At 29.1% G+C, this 22596-nt stretch overlaps 3 protein-coding genes across 3 annotated transcripts in view; 2 read left to right on the top strand and 1 right to left on the bottom strand.

Moving 5' to 3' along the window:
* The window catches only part of LOC147806307 (ammonium transporter Rh type B-like), a 75149-nt gene extending 74763 nt beyond the window's left edge, over window positions 1-386 (bottom strand). The window contains exon 1 of the mRNA XM_087169137.1: window positions 72-386. Coding sequence (XP_087025263.1) covers window positions 72-116 — 45 coding nt within the window. The 5' untranslated portion in view covers window positions 117-386. The remainder of the gene's footprint in view (window positions 1-71) is intronic.
* The window catches only part of LOC107456239 (ammonium transporter Rh type A), a 49060-nt gene extending 38655 nt beyond the window's left edge, over window positions 1-10405 (top strand). The window contains exon 9 of the mRNA XM_043052047.3: window positions 8669-10405. Coding sequence (XP_042907981.2) covers window positions 8669-8766 — 98 coding nt within the window. The 3' untranslated portion in view covers window positions 8767-10405. The remainder of the gene's footprint in view (window positions 1-8668) is intronic.
* A 3489-nt stretch (window positions 10406-13894) lies between these two features.
* LOC107456233 (amyloid-beta-like protein) overlaps window positions 13895-22596 on the top strand; it is a 155292-nt gene continuing 146590 nt past the window's right edge. The window contains exon 1 of the mRNA XM_016074055.4: window positions 13895-14420. Within this exon, the coding sequence (XP_015929541.1) occupies window positions 14349-14420 (72 nt within the window). The 5' untranslated portion in view covers window positions 13895-14348. The remainder of the gene's footprint in view (window positions 14421-22596) is intronic.

Genomic DNA, 22596 nt, shown 5'->3' with positions numbered 1-22596 from the left:
CATTTTTGATGTTAAAATACGCTACTATTTTCCCTATGTAAAAGTACATAATAACTTAAATTACAACTTACCTCTATGGTCACATATGGGACGTCACTATCCATATTTTCACCCATGTCGCAACACTTTAAATATTTTATTCAAGCAAACAAAGCGCTGTTTTTATATTTTTAAATATTAAAACTTTGTAGGCGTTTAATACTCCGATCTAAATATTCCGTAATGTTGCGCTTAATACTCCGATTTTGTCCACGAAAACTTCTCATACCGCGCAAATATTTAACTAAAGGAAGCGTTATTTTAAAAAAAATGCTTTAAATGAATTAGATATGCTACAGCTTTAGTTTAAACTAAATAGCTTTTTGTTATCTTTGTATTCTGATATCATTGCTACTACCTTCGGCAAATGATAATTTAATTGTTTTTTGTTATCAGTATTGTTCATGCTTAAAGACATTGTCATGTAATCAGAGGTATCGACAGGTGGGTTATGCGGATGGAGGTGTAGCTGACAATTACGAATGTGAAAAGTGTCAACTCGCTAAAATTTTGAAACCTTTTTTCCTTATGACATTAATCATTAAAAGTTCGCGACTAAATTTAGAAGAAGAAGAAAAAAGAACTCTGTAAGGAAACAGCGTACGTTAAATTCAAAAATAATCGATGATAAATCTAGAAAACTAAGTTATATTTATACATGTACTGGTTTAATACGCGTGTTTTATAATGTTTGCTTTCTGTTGTGAGAAAATAAGAAAAAATCATTAGTAGATCAGTACTGAATGAAATAGTGTACAGAAATGAAAGTTATAATACCGACACGATAACCAAGTAAATGACAAGTTATTAATTGACACACTTTACATTTGCTGTCAAAAATCGGGATTTTGAATTAAAATTAAGCTTAAGATGTTTTAATTTCTTGACTGTTCAAAAATTTATAAATTTAGCAAAAGAGAACGCCTAAATTGTCAAAAAAATATGTGTGAAAGAATTTATTACTTCACAAAAGAAGTCCCGCAGTGGAAAGATTGTTAAGACACGGTTCCCAGCAGATCATCGAAGTCAAGCCTCACTGGCTGCTGTCAATGTGCGGGTGGTTGACCACTTGGATCAGTCTGCTTAGGGACCGAGGGTGCGCGATATTGATCCTCGTTAAACTGTTCTACCGTAAAGTGCTAGACTTCGCGTGCAGGTCGTCGGGCTACCGAAGGGAGGGGGCATCCCCTCTGCAGAGGATCAAAATTGTAATCGCATGTCTTCGGATCTGGTCTGGGATGTTTCACAGACCATCGACAATAGCCCATTGTGCAGCTCTAGAGCGACGTAAATGAACTACAGCTACAACAACAACAATCAATCTAAATTTTAAACAAAATCCTTAAAAAACGGAAATTGCGCGGTTGTTGATAAGTATGCATTATTGTAAAAAAAGAAAAACCTAAAAAAAATTCAGAAAAATAATTAGCTAGATACATAGTTTGGATTATTTAATAAATGAAATAAATTAATGGGTGTCCCTTTAACTAGAGTAGTATGATGGAATATTAGATGGAGACTGACCAGTTTTGCTTTTTTTGAAAAGAATTTTATTTCAAGGGTAAAAGTATAGGGGAGAGTGGGGTCAATTGTAACAGGGTACGATTGTAACAGAGCAAAAATTTCGAGTGTCGGGTTCTAGATTTGGTTCTTAGGTGACGCACAAGGTGTATTTAACAAATCTACATGTACACCCCTGATGGCAACCATTTTTATGTACTTTTGAAAGAGTTACATCACAAAAGATATTTTCGCGCCACGCAAGTACTTTTTTTGGTATTAGAATATTATATTGTAACAAAGTAATTTTGTTTAAACAAATAAAAATTAGTAACCGAACATGTAAGTGGACACCTTAATTAACATTTCAATAAAAAAAGATTAGTTTTGCTAATTAACTAGCATTGTTTTTAACAAATGAAGCTGAAATGGCGTCTTGGGGATAATTGTAACAATAAGTAAAGGGACGATTGTAACAGCAGAAAATAAATAATCTTATGTTTACAAACCATTACTTAACTCTTTAAGAACCACCAATAGTTTCCTATAGCAATTTTTTGCATGTGCATTATTTTATTTGTCACCTTTCACAGCATAAATTCAAATTTTTAACCCCTTAAAGTTAAAAGTTTAACCCTTTAGGTTTCTGCTCATTATTATTTTTACTCCTAAAATATCACTACCATTTTGATCAATAAAAAAATATATCACAACTATGATAATATGTATAATTAACTATGTTTTAGTTGAATTTATGAACTGTTACAATTGACCCCGTAAGTGGGGACAGTTGTAACAAGTGCACGACTGTCAAAAATTGTTAATAACTAATATAATAATATTTTAAATCAGGTATTTATTTTTTTTCTAGTAGAGGATAGTCTACTTTACTCGTGTGTCAACTAATACTAATAATATATTGGATTTGTTGTTAGTTAAAAATAGTTAAATAAAAAATGTTACAATTGACCCCACTCTCCCCTACTATGCCTTTTCTCTTGTACGGAGTTCATAGTTATCCGGATATTCCGGATTTTTCTGATTAAAAATATTCAGAACTCTTTTGTCCTGATTTGTAGCGTTTTGCTCTGATATTCCTGTTTTTTTTTTTCCTTCTATTTTTTGTTTAGAACATACCATTTCGGCGAGCGCACGATTTTAAAATAAAAAATTATTCCCCTCCAATGCCTTTAATTTTGTTTAAAATAAAAATCCCTAGTTTTCTCTAAAAGTATTCATTATCTAAAAATATGAAATAATTAAGTCATATTGCCCTCTGTTTTCAAATTGCAGCCAATCAGCGATTATTATTTTATTCTAATAAGTTGTGAAAATAGTCTTTAAATTCTGGGGGGTTATTCACTAATATCGCATTGTTTTAATACAATTCAAAAATTAGTCGTTTTGGAATGCTTAAGTCATCTTTGTATTTCATTTAAAAATTATTACCCTTGATAATTCTTAAAATTGAAAACATACGTCAGTTCAAATTTAGGGACCATCCACAAATTATTGTTCATCGTTCAGACATAAAATCTTGTTTCAGACTCTGTAGGTCATCTTATAAAAAAGAGACCCAGCATCTTTGGTGTCGAAATTTGTTTCTTAATAGTTCCAATTGCTAATTGTAAAATGTCAAATATAAACATCAACATTATTCAGTACTAAATATTTTTCGCCTGCCCATTGCATTGCTTTTTTTTAATTTATTTCTTATGTATTTAATTTTATATATTGCCAAGTCAAAAGTACTTTAAAATGTCCATTTATTTTAGTTATGAATTAATTTCTTAGTTTTTTTTTTTTAATTTGATGATTTTATTTCCAGATTATGATGTATTACGTATTCTTTTCATTTGTTTATTTTTGTTTAGATTTATTTAGTATGTAGATTATATTTATAACTTATTGTTGCCCAAAAATAACTATAATTTTCGGTTTTCTTTTAGGTTATTTCGAATGATCTTAATATTTTTGCAACTAAAAAAATTTTATTCTTAGACTCTAGAATCGAATAATAACACACAGTTATTTCATAAAAGAAAACAATAAACCGTTAGAATATAATTTGTGTGAACGCGACAATACATTATATCTATATATATTATCTATTTTATGACTTTAGCTTTAAACAAAACAGCATAAATAGCTTATTGCTGTTGTTTTTTTCCTTCAAAAAAAAATTTAAAAATTTTGAAGTTGCGGAAAATTATAAGATTAATGGGGGTGGGAAATGCCATTTATTTTTCGACTCTACGAATTTACCCATATAATCAGTTGAAAGATTTATGTTATGACCTTGACAAGTTCAAATTTAAGGAATTTAAATTTTAACATTGTTATACCAAATTAGAGAAACTGTTAATTACAACTTAATTAGGAGCACTAAGAGCTTCCATCACTATTTCTCAAACAACTGCACTATTAAAAAAAAAAAAAAAAATTATCGCTTCATGCTGATAAGCATTGATTACTCGCAAGTGAAGGCCAAAAAATTATAACTAATAATCATTAATAAACTATGGTCATTTAAAGAAAACTTCATATTATTTAAATTAAAATTTATGTTCATAAGTAATTCTACTTACTTGAGCAATTGGTGAAAGCCTATATTGAAAATGTCCTCTTTTCAACGCATGAAGTAAGGCGGGAAATGAACGAAAAATTTCTGGTACAAAACTTTTATGGAGAAAATTTTTTCAAAGAATTAGGAGATTAGAATAGAATGCAGAGGAATAAAACAAAAATTTCAACGCAAGTTTAAATTTTCACTCTTAAATAAAATGTTATGCGGACGACTAGGTTTAATTCGAGGAGATGAAAATCAAATCAACTATTTTAAATGTTTAAGGAACAGTTCAGATGTCGCCAAATTAATAATAAAAAAAAGGGTGACGGCAGACGAGGCAGCTGTCATGATTTGAAAATCGTTTGCTTTTAGCTATGAAATAGCAATTAGGTGTTTATTATTTTTTTTAGAATTGTCTCTTATCTTTTTGAAAATCTCTCCATTTGCGTTTTTGTAAGTGGTAAAGTTAAATTTAAAAATTATCACTGATTATAATATGTATTTCAAACAACAAATTATTTTACAAACCTATAAACTCTTGAACACAATATGTATTTCAATGCAAAGTGATTCCTATTCTGTTAAAATCCATCGGCATTTCTTTCCTTAAGAAAAATCTTCTTTTTTTTTTTTTGTATTAACATAAAAATATTCAACATAATAACATATAATACATATAATATAAAACATAATAACATCAAAATGTATGCAAATAGAATAAAGCATTTTATTTAAAGTTAAAACATTACAAAAATTCTCAATTTTCGGAATTGTTCATTAAACAAAAAGAAAAGTGTTGTGTTTCTTCCTTATCAATACTATTTTTGAACTAAATAAATCTTATGCAACATTATTTGTTGGCTATGAACGTTGTGTATCATTCGAAATTATTTACATGAATCTTATAGAATGTAAATATATACATCTATTTCAAAAACAGATGGAAAAAGCATCCAAATTCTTTATTCAAATATATAACATGAAAATAAATTCATTTATGTACGGTTGGGTAATTTTTACAAGGAGTATGTTGACATTTAAGATCTTTTTTTTTTATTTTATTGATACTGTGGGCGTTGGAGAGGAGCAACGTTGTACGGAAAGAATATTTTTTAAAATCATATTAATAGGACTGACTTATCGGAATTATTTAAACTGCTGGTCACACCTGTCAATGTAATTTTTGTGACCATTTGTGATGATTTATATATTGATAATTTTAAGTGATGATAGTCGCGAAAAGCTGCTTGCAAGACTTTCAAGTGGCTGGTCTGAATAAAGTGCGTATCGTAACTTTAGTGAAACAAGTCGCGTGATTTCAATAAAACAAATTCGCTAAAAAGTAAATATGAAAACAGAATGTGACTGGTCACAAAAAACACCTTTTTACCAATAGTAAGACAAGTTGTGAAATGGCTCCCATGTGACTTTCAAAGGAACAAAGTTGCAACGACGTTTCTCCGTGAATTAAGTCCCAATAGTGTTTAGTAGTGACTACCAAGTGTCAGATGTCTCAATAAATAGTCAGTGAGACTTTTATGTGATATCATAAAATACAGTAACAATGTCACTTATGACCTCTTTGGGACAATATAAAACAGTGACACCTGTGACGGTGACTACTGTGATTGTTTTTTATTTTATTGTGACGTCACTGTGACAAATGCTATCTGAGTTGATTAAGCTATGTTATGGTTTTTAATTGGAACGCGATGGTTAACTTTTCAACATTTTATTAAGGTTGCGACAAATATGTACGATATTATCGTTAGAGGTCCCTATACGTATATTATAACTCAATGTTGAATCTGTTTTTTAGAGAGAGAAAAAACAGATAGTAAAGTTTACCATTTTGTACGTTATTTTGCCTTACTATAAAAATTTGTTGGATTTAACATGTTTTATTACTGTTGCTTTTTACATTAATGTGTAATTTAAATTGTCAATGCCCTAAATTTTGGGGAAAAGAGAATTACAATCTGCATATTAACCCATTTAGAGTGAAATAATTTGTTTCTGTTTTAAATTTTATCTAAAATTAATTCCATGCAAAATAAAACAGACTTCAATCACAGAAACTACGTACCCATTTCGACAGAAACTATGAGTTCATTCAAGTTTACAGTTGCATAATTTATCTCATCTACGTAAATATTATCCTTAACTACCTTATCTCAGAGATTATTTATTTATTTTTAAATAATATTCACATGATAGGGAAAGTTATCGAAATACTAAACAAGCATCTGACTGTGAAAAGGCAATTTCTATTTTAATCTTGTTTGAGAATCCTTAAAAGTTTGTAAAATGATATTTTTAAAATATCTGTCCACGTTTTAAGTTCAGGTAAAATGTCTCATTACTACCTTAGAAATCGCAAAGAAACTTGTTTCGATAAATAACTTATCTATCATCCTATGTACGCATAATCAAATAGTATAAATGTTATAGCTGGAAACTATGTACCCATTTTGATAGAAACTCCGCACTCGTTTACGATTATAGTAGCATAATTTATCTCTTCTTCTTAAATATTCTTCTTAACCTCCTTATCTCAGATTAACCTCTTAACCTCCTTATCTCAGATATTCATTTCATTGTAAGTCATGTTCTATTATTAAAATGATATGAAAGTTTATAGAAATAGGCATCAATATGAAAGTAAAATTTAAGTAAAAAGAAAGTAAAATATATGCCTACGTACTAATTTTAGATGTATTTTTGTCGCGCTACTCCTTTTAAAATAGCAAAGTAACAACTTCGTTTTGTTAATGAACTACGGAACTTTTTCAACAAGTTCTTTAGTATTCTTTAGTATTTCAAAAAGTTCAGTATTTCACTACAGAGAATCCGAATTTCATTTATCTCCATGACTAAAAGAACGGGACCGCATTTTTCAGATAGTGATTATTTCGATTTTGAGGATCAAAAACTTCAAATTAGTTGGGGAGAAAAAATAATGCGCATTTATTTGTATTTGTAACATTTGCTACTTTTATTGTTATCCATATTAATAAACTAACTAATTTATATATTTAAAGTTTCTCTCTTGAACCATTAAGATCGATATTTAGTAGTTAAAAAATCAAATCATTAAATCGAAAATTTTTAGGAATGGTTTGTTCCGTGATTATCATTTTGTCAACTGTACTTACGTTTCAAAACGCAAAATATTCCGATGAAATCGGATCTTCTTTTTATTATTTTTTATTATTGGGTTGTTCGGAGAGCAATTGTGCTTTTTCCCAACTGAAGACTTAATTCAGCTTTTTAAAAGCAAATTTACACTTCGGCCGCATAATCAATCATATATTTTGACAGCAGATATAGCAAGATTTGCTTGTGAAAAAATTAGATTTACATTCAAAGGGGATTCTACGCAGTAGTTCTTAGTTGGTGCCTTTTCAAATATAGAAAGTGAACAGCTGCATTTTTTGGCATATTTTACTTTTTTACTATCATCATCATAGTTGGCCAGACAGCCCAATGCGGGCAAATAAATACAGCTATTCACTTTCCTTCCTCTGAAGATTTCTTCATTACGATTTCCGATGCATCTTTCAGTTATTTTCATTAATTGCAAGAAAATCAGACTCCACCGAATCAGCCCATCTCAGCTTTCCTCGCTTTCTTATTCCAGTGGATCTAAGAAGCAATATCTTTTTTACTGTATTGTCATCACTCATTCGAATCACGTGGGCTAACCAATTTATTATATTTGTTTTTATGTATTTGCTATCAATAATGCAAAAATGCTGTTCTGGAAAGAAAAAAAAATTATGCCACGTGCATAAAGAAGATGTAGTGACAGTACGCCAGTGCCGAAACTGGTTTGCAAAATTTTGATCCGGCAATTTTGAAGTTGCAATCTACCACATTCTGGAAAGCTAATTGAAGCTGCAATAAAGTCGTTTAATGGTGCAAACCGGCGAGTAAATAACTCGTGAGACTTCTGCGAGATTAAATTTATCGAATTCGACAGTTTATGTTCAGTTGAAATACTTATGTTTAACCTCAAAGCGCAACTTATGGGTTCCTGGTTTCCTCGATGCTCTTACGGGAAGAAATTTGTATCATCGAATTGATGTCTATAATTTGCTTTTCAAACGTCAAGAAAATGATACATTTTTTTTAATGAATCATTACTGGGAATGAAATATTCTGTCAGCAAAGAACAAATACTTTATGAGCGGGGAATCATGCTACAACCAGATATGGCAAATGAATATTATGTAATCAGAATAATATGTAACCAGAATGAATATTATGTGATTCAATAAAATATTTATTCATTAAAAGAAAATCGTCTATCATTTTCATAATTAAAAACCGAAATTACTTTCCGAGCAACCCAATACATTAAAAATTTGGTGGCGACATTAAAAATTTGGCATCCTTCTGAAAAATATTTTCAGAAGGACGGAAATTATCAGTCATGAAAATGTTGCTCAAGAACTTTAAAAGAAATCAATAAATATTTTTTTTAAAATTTTAGCTGTTAATGAAGAATGGTATTAAGTTTTAAAATGACAAATTCAAGTTTATGTTGCCTTCTTACAGGTTATATCATTCGTCATCCGATGTTTGATTCACCAAAAAAGCATCAACTGTTTGATGATACTGATTATTGGGAAGTTCCAGAAGAAGATCATCCATAGATATAGCCTATATCATATTGTATGATACTCTAAATCCGTAGTATAGCCTATTACTTACTATATTATGCCTTTACGTATTACATTAGCATCTTTTTTTTTTTTCAATATACAGGGTGCAAAGTAATTCTGGATCTCATGAAATAAATCTTGAATGTTTGGCATTTTTATGTTTATGAGCAATTATTAGATTATAATTTTAAGTTTGGATGATATTTCGTGCACATTGACGTGGGGGACAGTACGTGTAAGGCACGATTGTTTTTGACATTAATTTTAAAAGTAGAATATGGCGAAGAAAAAAAAAGTGGGGGAAAACAAAAACTAACAGTGTATCTGTAACATTTGAAGTTGGTTTGTTAGAAAAAGTGAAAACTAATTTTCTAATGTTTAAGAAGAACATTTATTGTTCTTAAAATACTGCCCTAAAACAAAAAAGTCTTACCCACCCTTTTGTGATAATGATTGTGACATCTCTCCACTTTGTAAGATGTTTTTACCTCGATTCGCTCAATTATTAAATCACTCTTAATGAAGACAAGGAATTTTTTTTTCAGATATATTATTTAATTTAAATTCCTTGATTATTGAAATAGTTACAATTACATATCAACAAGTACATAAGCTATATAACAACTCCGGAGCTGTATTGCTCCCTACTTCCTAACTGCATCCAGTCTCTCTGGTCTCCGCTTTCAATCTCTCATAAAAATACTTTTTCTCACCAAAAAAAAAGTCCTTCACTTCTCCTTAGTCCACCCACACTCTAGGGCAGGGGTGGCGAACCTTTATGCACCAACGTGCCATTTTTTCTAAAATATATTTTAATGAAGTCATAGACGTACCGACAAATAGTTTTGACTCCGTGATTATTGGGTAAATAATAATACTAAATTTAATCAACTCAAAACTCTATATTTCCTACGAAAAAAAGTTATTCTCAACTTTTGCAATGTCTCAGTTATACGCGTAATTCAACTTAAAGTAACATCAGTGTGACTTCTGTTGTTGCAGATTAGATGACAAATAACTTAGATTGGGGTTATACGATGTTAGTTTAAGCAGAACTGTTACATTTTTTTGATAGTGATTTATTGTTCGCTTGTTTTTTTGTGGTTATTAATTGCTTTTTTGGCTTTAATTGTTCTTTTTTTGTGAATTTTAATTGAATTGCTAATATGCTTCATAGTAAACTTTGTGATCGGTGGCGTGCCCAAAATATTGTGTCGCGTGCCACTGGTTCGCCATCCCTGCTCTAGGGGAACGACACTTCCCGTCACCCTCTGCTCTGACCCTCAGGTCAGAGGTAGATCAAATGCGTGAGAGAGGAATCAGTATCCTGACAATGATAAATTCCTAATTTCCAACCTCTTAATAATTGTTATTTTTCTAACACACGATATTTTCAAGATATCAATAATAACTTCTACTTCATTCATAAGGTGAATTCATAGACGGCCTCTTCGAGTAGCCAAAAGTCTTTGTATTATACCTAAACCACTTTTTAATTAAATAGAGTTTACTTTGCACTATGCAAGTCGAATAATTGTATAGTTCTTTGAATATTGAAAGTAGCATATTTATATTGGTATAACAGCATATGTATTGATACATTCATATTTCAGAGATATAAAAAAAAAGATGTATTTAAAAAATAATATTTTTTTGCTATGTATGATATGTGAATAAATCTATTGAAAAATTGGATGTTGCTGTTTTAACTTTGGAAATTCAATGATGTTTCATACCCTTCAACTATATATATATATATATAAACATAATTTTGATCTACATTAAAAAACTCTAAGCTCCGTGGTTTCCGTTGTTTTGGGTGTTCAACATTTGTTTTGCCTCGTAGAAACTATAAGGCACAGAAAATTGAAATTTCTAATATGTGTAGAAAAACGTACGGAGAGTACATTGGAATTAAAAAAAAAAACAACATTTGATTATTAGTTCAAAAATTATTAACTGTTAAACTTGCAGTGAAGTATACGATGAGGGTCACTTTGCCCACAGAAATGAAATTTGATGTGCTGAAGGGCTATTTTTATTTACGAACACAAAATTGTATTGCTTAAGTCTAAGTTCTTTGAAAGTTATTGCAGTTGCAAATGCTTTTTTCACAAAATGTTTCTTACTGTTTCGTTTTACGCCGCATTTTGTTTTGTTGCGCAAAAACTATAAAACTTTGAAACTTCAAATTACAGGGTGCGTCGAAAAATGTGTACGATGAAATAAAAAAACGCTCTAACGGGGATAATTTACACATATATAGCCAAATAAGAGATAACACACAAGACATGGCAAACCTTACGCTTTATTTATGTTGTGATATTAATTTTCTTAAATTTGTTTCAGGCTCACACACAATCAGTTAGAATTTATAAATTACAGACGACACTTATGAATGGTAAAATTAAGCAAACATTTAAACATGAATCCCATTTAGTCAACTATCCATTGTTGAATAAAATTGTATCTTGCTCGATATCTTTATTTATAATTCCACGATTTACTTGATGTGATAAGTATTAACAAATGAATAAATAAAATAAAAAATTAAAACTGTGATAGATTAGATGCTGTCAGTTATAAAGCTTAATATTTATTTCGAAATCTTTAAAAATATTAAAATCTAAAGACAGGTAAAAACTGTCTCCAATGTGAAATGTTAGAGGACAAAAGGTCATTTCTCATTATATATTATTAACAAGTAAAATAATTTTTTCGCATTGAGTCATACAATCTACATTCTTAATTTTTTTCTCTTGAGAACAGTCAGTTTTATCCAATTAATAATATTTCGGGAGTAATTTTACTCCTCTATTAATTTTTGAGGAATGAATCGGAAATAGAAGGATGAATTTTAAAGTATAGATCACGTTTCCAAATTGCCACCATTTAAAACATGCATTATATTATAACTAGCAGATGAAATACACAAAATTTAAAAGCAGAAAAATAATTGCTTGAAGACTTAGTTAAAAATAAATATTCTACATTATTTTAATTTTTTTTCACTTCTTACGGACCATTTAGGTTAATATTTCTAAAAAAGAAAAATTAATAAAAACAATGAACTTTTTTTTCTATTTCATTTCTATTCATTCATTTCTTATTCATTGGTGGCATGAATAAGGCCAATCGCCCCAAAGCTGCCTTCTTACATTTGATTATCGTTTTAGTATCAAATATCTTTCAAAGCTGCTGTTATTGGCAATGATAGAGTAATAGCAATTAATTTTCTAAATTCGAAATACATCATCGTCACATTTTCTACAGTTATAAACTGATTTTCTATGGGATTATCTTTATTCAACATAAGGAAAAGTAACAATTTTTAAAAAAATTACAAGGAGTATTCTTCCTCTTGTTCAAATTCTTGAGGAGAAAAATTAAAATTCGATGCATTAAATATACGCGTCTAGATGCGTAATGAAGAACTCTGATTTGAGTTGATTATTTTTCAAATCAAGGTATCCGTTCATTTCGTTACAATTAACTCATTAATGAAAGATGCTCACATAAAATTATAAAAATTCTACATTGAGTAAACTTAATGATCTTTTCTTATCGACTTTTAATAAATGAAACAATGGTTTAATGAATAAAAACAAAAAAGAAAAATCACAAACAAGTGAGAGGAACAGTTTGATAGTAATATTAAAAAGTTAAGCTGTAATTTATGTTCAAAGGAAATGTAGGAAATGCCCATATGTGAAAAATATTTATTTTAAACCTCTTTAATATTAAAAAGTTAGTTAAAAAGTTTATTAGAAAATAACTATATATCTATCAATAAATATACATATATAGACATTTTTTTAAAAATGGTTTATAGTAAAAAACATGCTAAATTAAAGACATACTTGACATTGAAAACGAAGTATACGTATCTATATTAAAGACATATAAATACATAATTTTTTTCCTTTGTAGAAATCAATTTAATTATATTTATTTTAAAAAGTAAGCGTCAATTTGTTAGAAAATATTCAAATATGTCAGGAAATATTTATATATATAGTACTAATAAAATTTTTTTTAAAAATGCTCTTAAAAAATAATTTTAGTAATTTTTCTTCTTCTTTTCTTGCCCCTTATATAATATATATATATATATATACATCTTTAAGAACTCAGGGTGGAGCTAATTGTATCGTTGAATCCTTATCTAGAAATCGTGAATATTTCACCAATCAAATTCACATCTCTGAATTCGCCTCCGAGAATCTTTTCATGCAACAAGAACGGTCTCTAAAACGAATCTCACTTGCGCCATCTATGTAAATATTCTATGGGAGTGTTAGTAGTCAGTTTCAAAAGCACCTTTTTTTAGGCATGAATTTGATTATAGCTGATTTTAATTATTAACTTGAAGAGCATTTTAAATTTAAATAGAAATTTTGAATCAGAAATAGAAATGGAAATACGTAATGAACGACGCAAAGAACGACATAAAATAAATTTTAAGATGCTTCGTGCTGCCATCTGTATTTAAGTTTGACTTTTAAAAGTAAAAGCAATAATTTAACTATTATAAAAATTAAGAGAATTAGTAATAAAAAGGAAATATATGGTATTTTTAGGGTATTTTAACTTAATCAAATTTCCAAAAACCTATTCAAGACATAATTCACAAAAACTTGGTAGATATACGTGGAGAAAATATTTTGATATTTCCTAAAAGTTAAACGCATGACGATTATTAGTTTCGAAATGCAATTAAAAGAAATTTGATTGTCTTAATGGGAAAAAAAATTGCAGCTTTTTATCTCTTGTAGAATATTATTATAATCATTTGTTTTCTTTATTTCCCTTTTTCGTAAAAAAAAAGTTTTGCTTTCTCGGAAAGTGCGCACTGTATTTTTTTATACTCTCTGGTGAATTATTTGATTTTTGAGGATAAAAAAAAACTTTTATTTGCATTTATCAGATTGAAATAACTGTAGATTTTGTTTTATTTATTGCTCACAACAAGTAAATCTTTATATTTTTATTAAATCAAGAATATAAAAATAGTAAAAAAAATTACGCATATTTATTTCGACAAATTTTTTAAACTAATTATTTATAAATTGTTCACTTCCTGAATTTTAGAATTTTATTTTATTCTGTTACTAATATCAAAAGCCAAACGAAAGGAAATTATGTCGTTTTGCAGTAATTTCATCTCGTCTGCTATATCGATTAGTGATGTGCAGAATGCGTCACAGTTCTTGTAAGTATTTTAGCTGAAACTGGCAACTCAGTGAGAAATCCCAAATTTCTGGGTGTCACTTCGTCTGATGTTGGTGTGAGAGTGTCTCTAAGGATTTACTATTTTTATGTAGTAATCAATGAATTAGTTACAATCAAACACAAGGAATAGATAAAACAACACACCGGCTTATCATTTATAGCATTTCATTCATCAATTTTTCATAGTTTTGGAAGATAAGTAGTACTGTAAGATCGCTTTACGGCGCTACATGCATGTGTATGTTAAATCAGTAGGAATAACAAAGTCTTAAAGTATCGCGATTATTTTCATAAGCTAAATATTAGTGCTTTTACTTGAAGAAAATTGATTACTGACAGACATGAGGCTGATAATTTTGAACTTATTTACTATTTTATTGGCATGTGTTATGGCTACATCCTCCAGGGAAGAGGTAAGATTTAAATTTATTCTATCATATTTTAAAATTGAAATATTTTTATTTGACGATTCAATTTTACTGAATTTATGTCGTGAGATTTTTACATTTTGAAGTAGTTTCAGTCATTGTGTATGATTAAATAAGTCTTTACTTTAAAAATAAAAATCTGGATAGAAAATAATTCGAAACTTTTCGTGGAATGCTTAACTTGTTTACATTCATCGAAATAAAAATATTAAGTGGTGATTATTTAAAAATTATCTTTTCTTCGTTAGATATATTATTGAAGCATTGTTGTTACATTTATCGATCAGGTGAAACTAAGTTATTCTTTTATTTGCAGGTTCGAAAAAATAAATAGTCGAAAGATAAATAGTATTTGAATCTTTCGAAAGTATATTATTTTATACTTAATACTTTATGTAATAAAATGTAAAAATGATTAATATGTCTTTTACGGGGTTTAAAAGTTAAATATTCATATTTCAAATAGTTTTTCTAGGTATTATTTTCCTACTAAGTCATTAAATAATTCTTTTTAATTGTTAACAATATAATAGATGTCTATTTTGAAAAAGATAGTTTATTGTCAACTTAATGCTCTGTTGAATTTGACTTTTGTATCCAAAATTTGTTTATTTATATATGCTAGAGAACATTTATTGACCTATGAGCCAGTTTAGATACTGAGTTCAAACATATTCAAATTTTAAGTTGGCTAAACAAGTTGATGTTTATGGCATGTTCTATATGTATTGTGATCTGGCACTTCAAATGGATTTTAAACTTGCAATTTAAAAAAAAAAATAGAGAGAGTTTTGCTTTGGGGTTGGCTACGAGCTATCCCTTCTAATTGGTTCACTTCTGTGTTTTTTTGCTTCGTTACTTTCTGGCGAACTGCTGCTAGGAAGTTGCCGAAACTGGGTGATTACTCTGTCTCAGATCACAGTATAGAAATCTTCCTGTTTACCATCAATGGCTATGATGTATGATCCACTCATAGTGAAATTCTGTTAAATCCTCTATAAAATTGAGAAATGCTTTTCATTACCTTCTGAATAGCAGTTTTGAGTTCATTTATGGTTTTGGGATTATTGATAAGCTTTGTCTTCAAAATTGTTTTACTGAAATCAGTGTCAATGGTGATCTATATATGTTGAGGCTTGGTGAGTGATATACACATAAAAATAAAACTAAACTCAGCGGCTCGACAGCCCTTGCGGGCCAAGGCCTACTGTGCCCATCTCAGTTTTCTTGACCTTGGGCTCTGAGGTGCAGGAGCAGATGTTCCGGTCAGGTGGTCAGCCGAACGCGGAACCCCCAGTGTTAGTTCCCAAGCGTGCTAGGTACTCATTTATCGACCCACTGACGAGATGAAAGGCTGAGTCAGCCTTGCCCAGCCCGAGGATCGAACCAGGGACCAGTGGCACGACGGCGCGAAGCGCTACCGCTCAGCCACCGGGCGTCACACATAAAAATACTGTACTAAAAAATAAACAACAAAAAATAAGTGCGCATGCTCAAAAGAATCCCTTCATGCCATGCATTAGATTGCCAACTTAAACTAAATGTCGCCAGCTGTTAGAACTACTTTTTGTATGGCTCAATAATTAATAACCTCGTCTTAGCTATTAATTATAACCAAGAAGATTTCAGTACCTGCGCCAAAATGTTTTCTAAGTTTTGGGTGACTTCTGGGCTGTGGCCCAACAGTAAAAAAAGAAAAAAAAGTTTGTAAATAGCTACTGATAATAATAAAAGGTATTGTTGAGTTAGATTTTTTTTCTTTGCTTAGCTTAATATGGAAATTATTATGGGTAGTATTTTAAATTAATTCAATAATATTGGAAATTACAATTAATGCAAATAAGTTATTATTCTTTTCTGACAATTATTGTAGGGGAGTTTCACTATTACTCAAATATTCAGAAGTGAGAAACAGTTTAGAAATTCCCTGGGTTGGTTTATTCATATATCATGATAAATAATATACATTTGTGTATAGTATGCATATATCCTTAATAGTAATTCATTCTTTCACTTTCGATAGATGTATGAAAGAAATATTGAAGGCTTCAAATTCGTTGCATTGAATTAGTTATTTAAAGTAAATTGATGATTTTTTAAACAACTTATTACATTAGTTTTTAAATGATCTGTGGGGTAGTTGTGCTGATAAAAAGATCAGAATTTAAAAAGAATCATTATTTATCAGAATTTTAAAAAAAAGAATTATTTATCAGAATTAAAAAAAAAAAATGTATGTTACTCAGATAAAAAGCAAACTAAAAATTTGTTTTGTAAACACTATTGGCAGGAAATCTAGTGATTTTTTGTTACTCATACAGATACTGCTTAGCTTACTGATCTTCGTTGATTTGCATTGATCAATGAACATAGAATTTTACTTTTTCAGTGGAGAAAGTTACATTTGCATTAATCAAATTCTTATCAATTGAATACTGTATAATAAAAGATATTGGAACTGTCCTATATTTTGATATTCCTATAAATACATTTGAATCTCTAATCCAGTTGGTAAAAAAATAAAAAAATACAGTCAGCTATATTGTAGCAGAAAGATGCCAACAAGTTTGGGAGGGAAATTTATCTGAATTTCTCTTAAATTTTTGTATTATGACCTCCTTTAAAAAGTAAAAATGTAAAACCACAGGCAATCAAACTGCTATCTATTCTCACAATGAGAAAATTTTAGAGATAAGAATGTTGAAGGATTTGAGTGATTGATTCCATTCTTCTTTCTTTTCTACTATACAACCTTGGATGATACCATAGGCATTAGTCATATTTTTATGTATTGCTACCCTGAGAAAATTCTTAAGATAATGAAAAGGGATTTTTCTTTTATTTCCAGTACTGTAGCAATAGATTTGAGTGATTGATTACATTCTCCTCTTTTACCTACTAGGTATACAACCTCTATGGGTACCATATAGGGTTGTAATAATAGTCCTCAAAGGTTGATGCTTATTCCTACTTCACAAAGAAATAAGCTTAAAAATCAGGTTTCAAAAATGAGAGATGTTAGACAAAGTTTTAAATAGTATCGAAATTAAAAGATAATTTTATAAAATTTTTGACCACATGCAGTTGTAACATTCAAACACTTGTTTTAATTTTGTTAGTGTTTTCAGCTCTAGTCTAGTCTCGTATAGACTGTTTTTCTGATCTTTTAATAAGACATTGTGTAGAGATAAAGATTTAGCATTAAGTGATTTCAATCTTTATTAATCCTCATGGAAAAAAAAAAAGAGTTCTGAAAAGTGTATCTATAATACATCTTAACTCATTGAAAAAGTAGAGAGGAACAACATAAACGTTTCACTGTTGTATTAAGTATTCCTTAAAACAAATTTTTTATCATTTTGAAGGAAAAATGGAAAAAAACTTTTTTACCATGTTTTTTATATTAAAATAAAATATTTTACTCTGTTTTCAATTGGTCATATTTTTGATATATCAGACTATAATGACGTTTGCTTCCAGTTATTAAAAAATCTCTTACAATATTTCAAAACCCTCGAGAATATTTTTTTCTGTTTTCATATAATATGCATATATTAAACGATATTCTTATTTATGTGATGATGAATCCCAAAACATAATGAAATTATTTTTAGGCTTTCTGGTTCTTAAATGGTTACAATCAAGTGACTGGATTCAATTCTCACAAGCAGTATAAAATAGAGAAAGTAAATATTAAAAAAAAAAAAAAAAAAATCTATAGATATTCATAGGATTGATAAGTTTTTCCAAAATTTATAAAGATATTCAGTATGATTGATTGATAGTTAAGTTAGGATAAGTTTCAAAGTAGTTATTTTCTAACATAATCATTAAATATAGTAATTTTAATCACAAATTCTGGTGAATTTAGAATAATAATAAATATTGGTAATTAATACTTTCAATTGTATTTTATTACTATTTTAAAATTAAATTTTTAAAAAAATAGTTTGTAGAAGAAAGTATAAACTTAAATTCTTTATTGACAAATCAAAAGACAAAAAAATGGTTAAATATGGCGAATTGTATCTATAATTTAACTTTTCCTTCATTAAGTTTGTGACACATTACGCTTAAGTAAGGTAATTGTTTTGAATGATAGTGTTATTTTTCTTGGCAAATTTTTATTTATTTCTTTAAATTTTTATTAAAATTGTATCCCTAAAAGAAGAAAAATTAGTGGCTTCTCTCTTTTCGTTCATTATTTACTCTTTTTACAACTGCAATCGTTCCTAATTAACGTCTAAAATCGTTTTCTGAAGAATATATAAGATTTATTTAAGGTTGTGTTTCTCGTCGTACTGAGAGTAGAAACTATCATTTGTTGGCTGTGATTATAGAGCATTATGAGTAAAAGGTTCTATAAAAACAATGTTATCTTAGAAATTTGGGTTCGTTAACGGACCCTTCCCAAAACATCTTTTCATAAAAACGGACCCTTCACAAAATATTTTAACTTAAGAAAACGGACCCTTCACAAAATGATTTTTCTTTTAATCGGACCCTTCACAAATTTGTTTATCTTCATTATTATTTTGTTAGTCGAATAAACCCTTTCCAGGACAGAAAACAAGAAAGATGGATGTAAACGAATTAAGTTTTGTCTTCGGCAGACGATTCTTCCATTATTCGTCCAAAATGAATATTCTGAATTCAGCAGTATAGACTAAATACCAAATATTTGTATGTTGCATCTCTAATTTAGAAGCAGCAGCAACTGTTGTTTATTTTTTAAAATTTAATTTTTTTTAATTATAATTTTGCAGTGTTGAGCATATTATTGTATGTCTTTACAATTTAAAAACTCCTTGAAAAAGTTTTTTTGTTGCAATAACGGACCCTATTTGCATAAGTTCATAAAAGCGGACCCTGGTTGAAAGAATGTGAGTAATTTTTTCACAATTTCACGAAAAGCGGACCTTTTACAAAATGTCTGGACAGACCCCTGGTTTTAGTCAGTTTTATATAATAAAGAAAGCTCAGTTTGCTGAGATTTTTGCCAGAAAATCGAACTTTACCTATACATTAACTATGTAATCAATATTAAATTTCTAAAAGATGCACATTAAATGAAAATATTTACCCCGACCTGCCCCAATTGAGGGCATACGGGTAAATGTTTATTAAAAACCAAGTAAAAAGATGCACATTAAATGTAAATTTTGTCTTGTTTGCTACCAACCGTTGTTGCTTTTTTAATTCATATAATGAATTATGATGTCTTGCGAATTTTAACACTTGTAATTTTATGGAGTGTTTAGAATGAGAAAATATTGATTTATATCTTGCTGTTCATTAAATATCTGTTTATGGCATTCTAATTTAAAATGTACCACAAGCAGTTGTAAACAATTACTTTTTATTTCTATTACTTCTTATTGGTATTTACTTGTTTTTCCCGTGAGAAGTTTGTTTTTGAAGTAACAATTCGAGGTAAAAGCCAGCTAAGCACATTTAATATTAATAAGCATTTCTTAAAAATCACGAGGAAAAAATAATGTTTTTCTTATGTATGTTTTATTGATAATGTTATCTAATTCGATAGGAACCAAAAAAGGCAAGAAAGAAATTAAAATGCTTTCTTGACCAACGGGATTATTTATTTGACCTCGCGCAGAGAGAATGTTTCTTTATTTCTGCTTGACCCTAAAAACACACCTCCGGCAATTCTTTCTCCAGCGTAGGAAATAACCACAAACATTAATACCACATATTAGTTTGCTCTTTTCTGTGTTCGTGTTTACTCTAGAAAGAGAATCACTGATGTGGTTTTCCTTTTTTTGCTACGAATCTGTCTGAATGATTTATCACCGACTTGGCGAATCGATGAGCAGTTTCTGTATGATGTAATCATTTGTATTTAATGCATAGATTTGTATTGAACTAAGTGCTAGATGTAGTTATTTATTTATTTGTAGGAATTTGTAAATGACAGGGGTGGCAAGATTCCTCCCCGGTGGAAAAAATCGTTCCGAAAAACATGGGTTTCTTCCTTCCGAAGCGGAAGAAACTCTTTTTTGAAAAGAAATAATGAATAATAGCTTTTTAATTTTATTTAAACTAGTTTACATTTATTTCCAAGCTGTTAATGTATAATTTTGTTGTGAATGAAGACTAAAAATCAACGATTGTAAAGAAAAATAATTTAATGAGATGTAAGTGATAATAATATGTAAAGCAATGTGTAAAGATTAGATGTAAATGATGATACGATGTGAATGATAATAAGGTAAATGAAGTTAAAAAACTACTACAGTTGTTTACTTCCTACAACATTTTATGTAAATGATTATAAAACCTAATTTTTATAGTTATACGACATAAAAAGAACTGTAGCAATATTATAATTTACTTTTTTTTAATATAAATGAATTAACAAACCACTTACTAAATTTGTACTCTACTAAGTTTCGCGTATTGAATTCATATAACAAATAGCATGCAAATTTTCAAGTATTGTTAATAATGAATATTTAAACTAACTCTGAAATAATATGTATAAATTTCAAAATTTTGTACACCACTAAAGTAATAGAAGTAAGTAATAGTAATTAAGTAAAAGTTAAAACTTTTAGCTTTTTAGTACCATAATAAATTTTACTTGTTAATTTAAACATGTATGTTTAATCAAACATAATATGTTTGATTCAAAATTTCATTGGCTTCAAAAACTATGGAAATAATAATGAAAGTAGACATGTTTCAAGCGTTTAAAAATAGGCGCCCATTTCTAAGATTTGCCAGATGTGAATGAGGAAAACTAGAGGGAGCATGAAACTTTCCATGTTTTGTTGGCAACTTAATGTTTGGTAGATCTGACTGCTTCTTGTTTCTTGGGATTATTTATCTAATATTCTTATTATATTTAATGCTAAACAATTGACTGTATTGGTCAATTTGTTTCTTGTCCAGTTTCTTGCAAATTTGTCATGCTTTTCTTTTTTAATCACTTTCTTCTAGAAATTTGTTTCTTCCGGACGAAATCCTGTTATACAGTTAAATGCTGCTTTCAAGGAAGTAGATAAAAATTGACTATAAATAATGGTCATAGCAAATTTAATCCATTAACATCAGCTCAATGCTTTTTAACAATATGTAGATGAAATGTATGCATTTTATTTTTTCAAACAGTATAATTTTTCATTTTCGGAAGTTCTTCCAATCTTCTGGTTACAAAAAAGGGTGGAGTTTGATATATTTTTTAACAAACCTCAATTACGCTCCAATTGTTGATTTGAGGGCGTCGTTGGGTTTTGAGTGAGCTTTGGAGCAAAACTAATTATTTTAATTTACAGAACTTTTAAAACCAGGAGAAATATACACTTAATTCTTATTTTCTTTCTTTCTTTATTAATATTATTATTTTCTATTACATAAATATCGTAGCGGTGCGTAATTTGGTCATCTCCCAAGCATTATTTTAATTGTTGTTTCATTTAGGTTTATTTCGTGTTTGTTGTCCCCGAAGTGGTTTAAAGTTTATTTGTATCTATTTGTATTGACACTCGTTATTTCTAACTGTTTGCTGTAAATGCTTTTCTGTATTCATTGCCAATATGCTATTTTTGATGATTAATGGCTACGGTTTAGTTCAATTCGGTTTCTATCATATATCTGTATATTTTAATTAATGTATGATTCACGTAATTTTGGTGATCTAAAATACATGGTTTGATATGCTATGGTTAATTGTAAAGTAAAACTACTTCATGATTCATCTCTTTTATTTTCTCATCTGTGTGGCAATAGTATGCTTTTGTGCATATTTTATCTATTAGAGAGGTTTAATTTTAAACAAGAGCCAACTGGCTTTTTAAATAGCTTAAATTATTTATTTATACTACATTTAATGTTCAAATTATTTTCGCTTTCATTTTATTTGGTTTTATTACCTATGCCCACCACATTGACTACATATACCTACCTATACCATTGTGGTACTAAACGGGCGGTATTGTTGATCTCTTTTTCGTGGGCACCATATTGGTAGATAAACCGATTACCTTAACAGCGTAAGAAGGACAGATAGAACAAAGATAGCTAAATCACATCCATGCGGGACTCCAACCAGCACATATTTGGCATGAGACCCCCTTGCAGTCAGTGTTTTTAGAAACATCAAATGCCGTTTTTTGAGTGAAAACGAGGAATCTGAACGTTT

Source organism: Parasteatoda tepidariorum, chromosome 8 (assembly GCF_982258835.1).
Source record: "Parasteatoda tepidariorum strain Cologne lab strain chromosome 8, Ptep-v5.0, whole genome shotgun sequence".
NCBI classification, from domain to species: Eukaryota; Metazoa; Arthropoda; class Arachnida; order Araneae; family Theridiidae; genus Parasteatoda; species Parasteatoda tepidariorum.
Note: the sequence above shows the minus strand (reverse complement) of the source record. Positions and strands in the feature narration are given on the sequence as shown.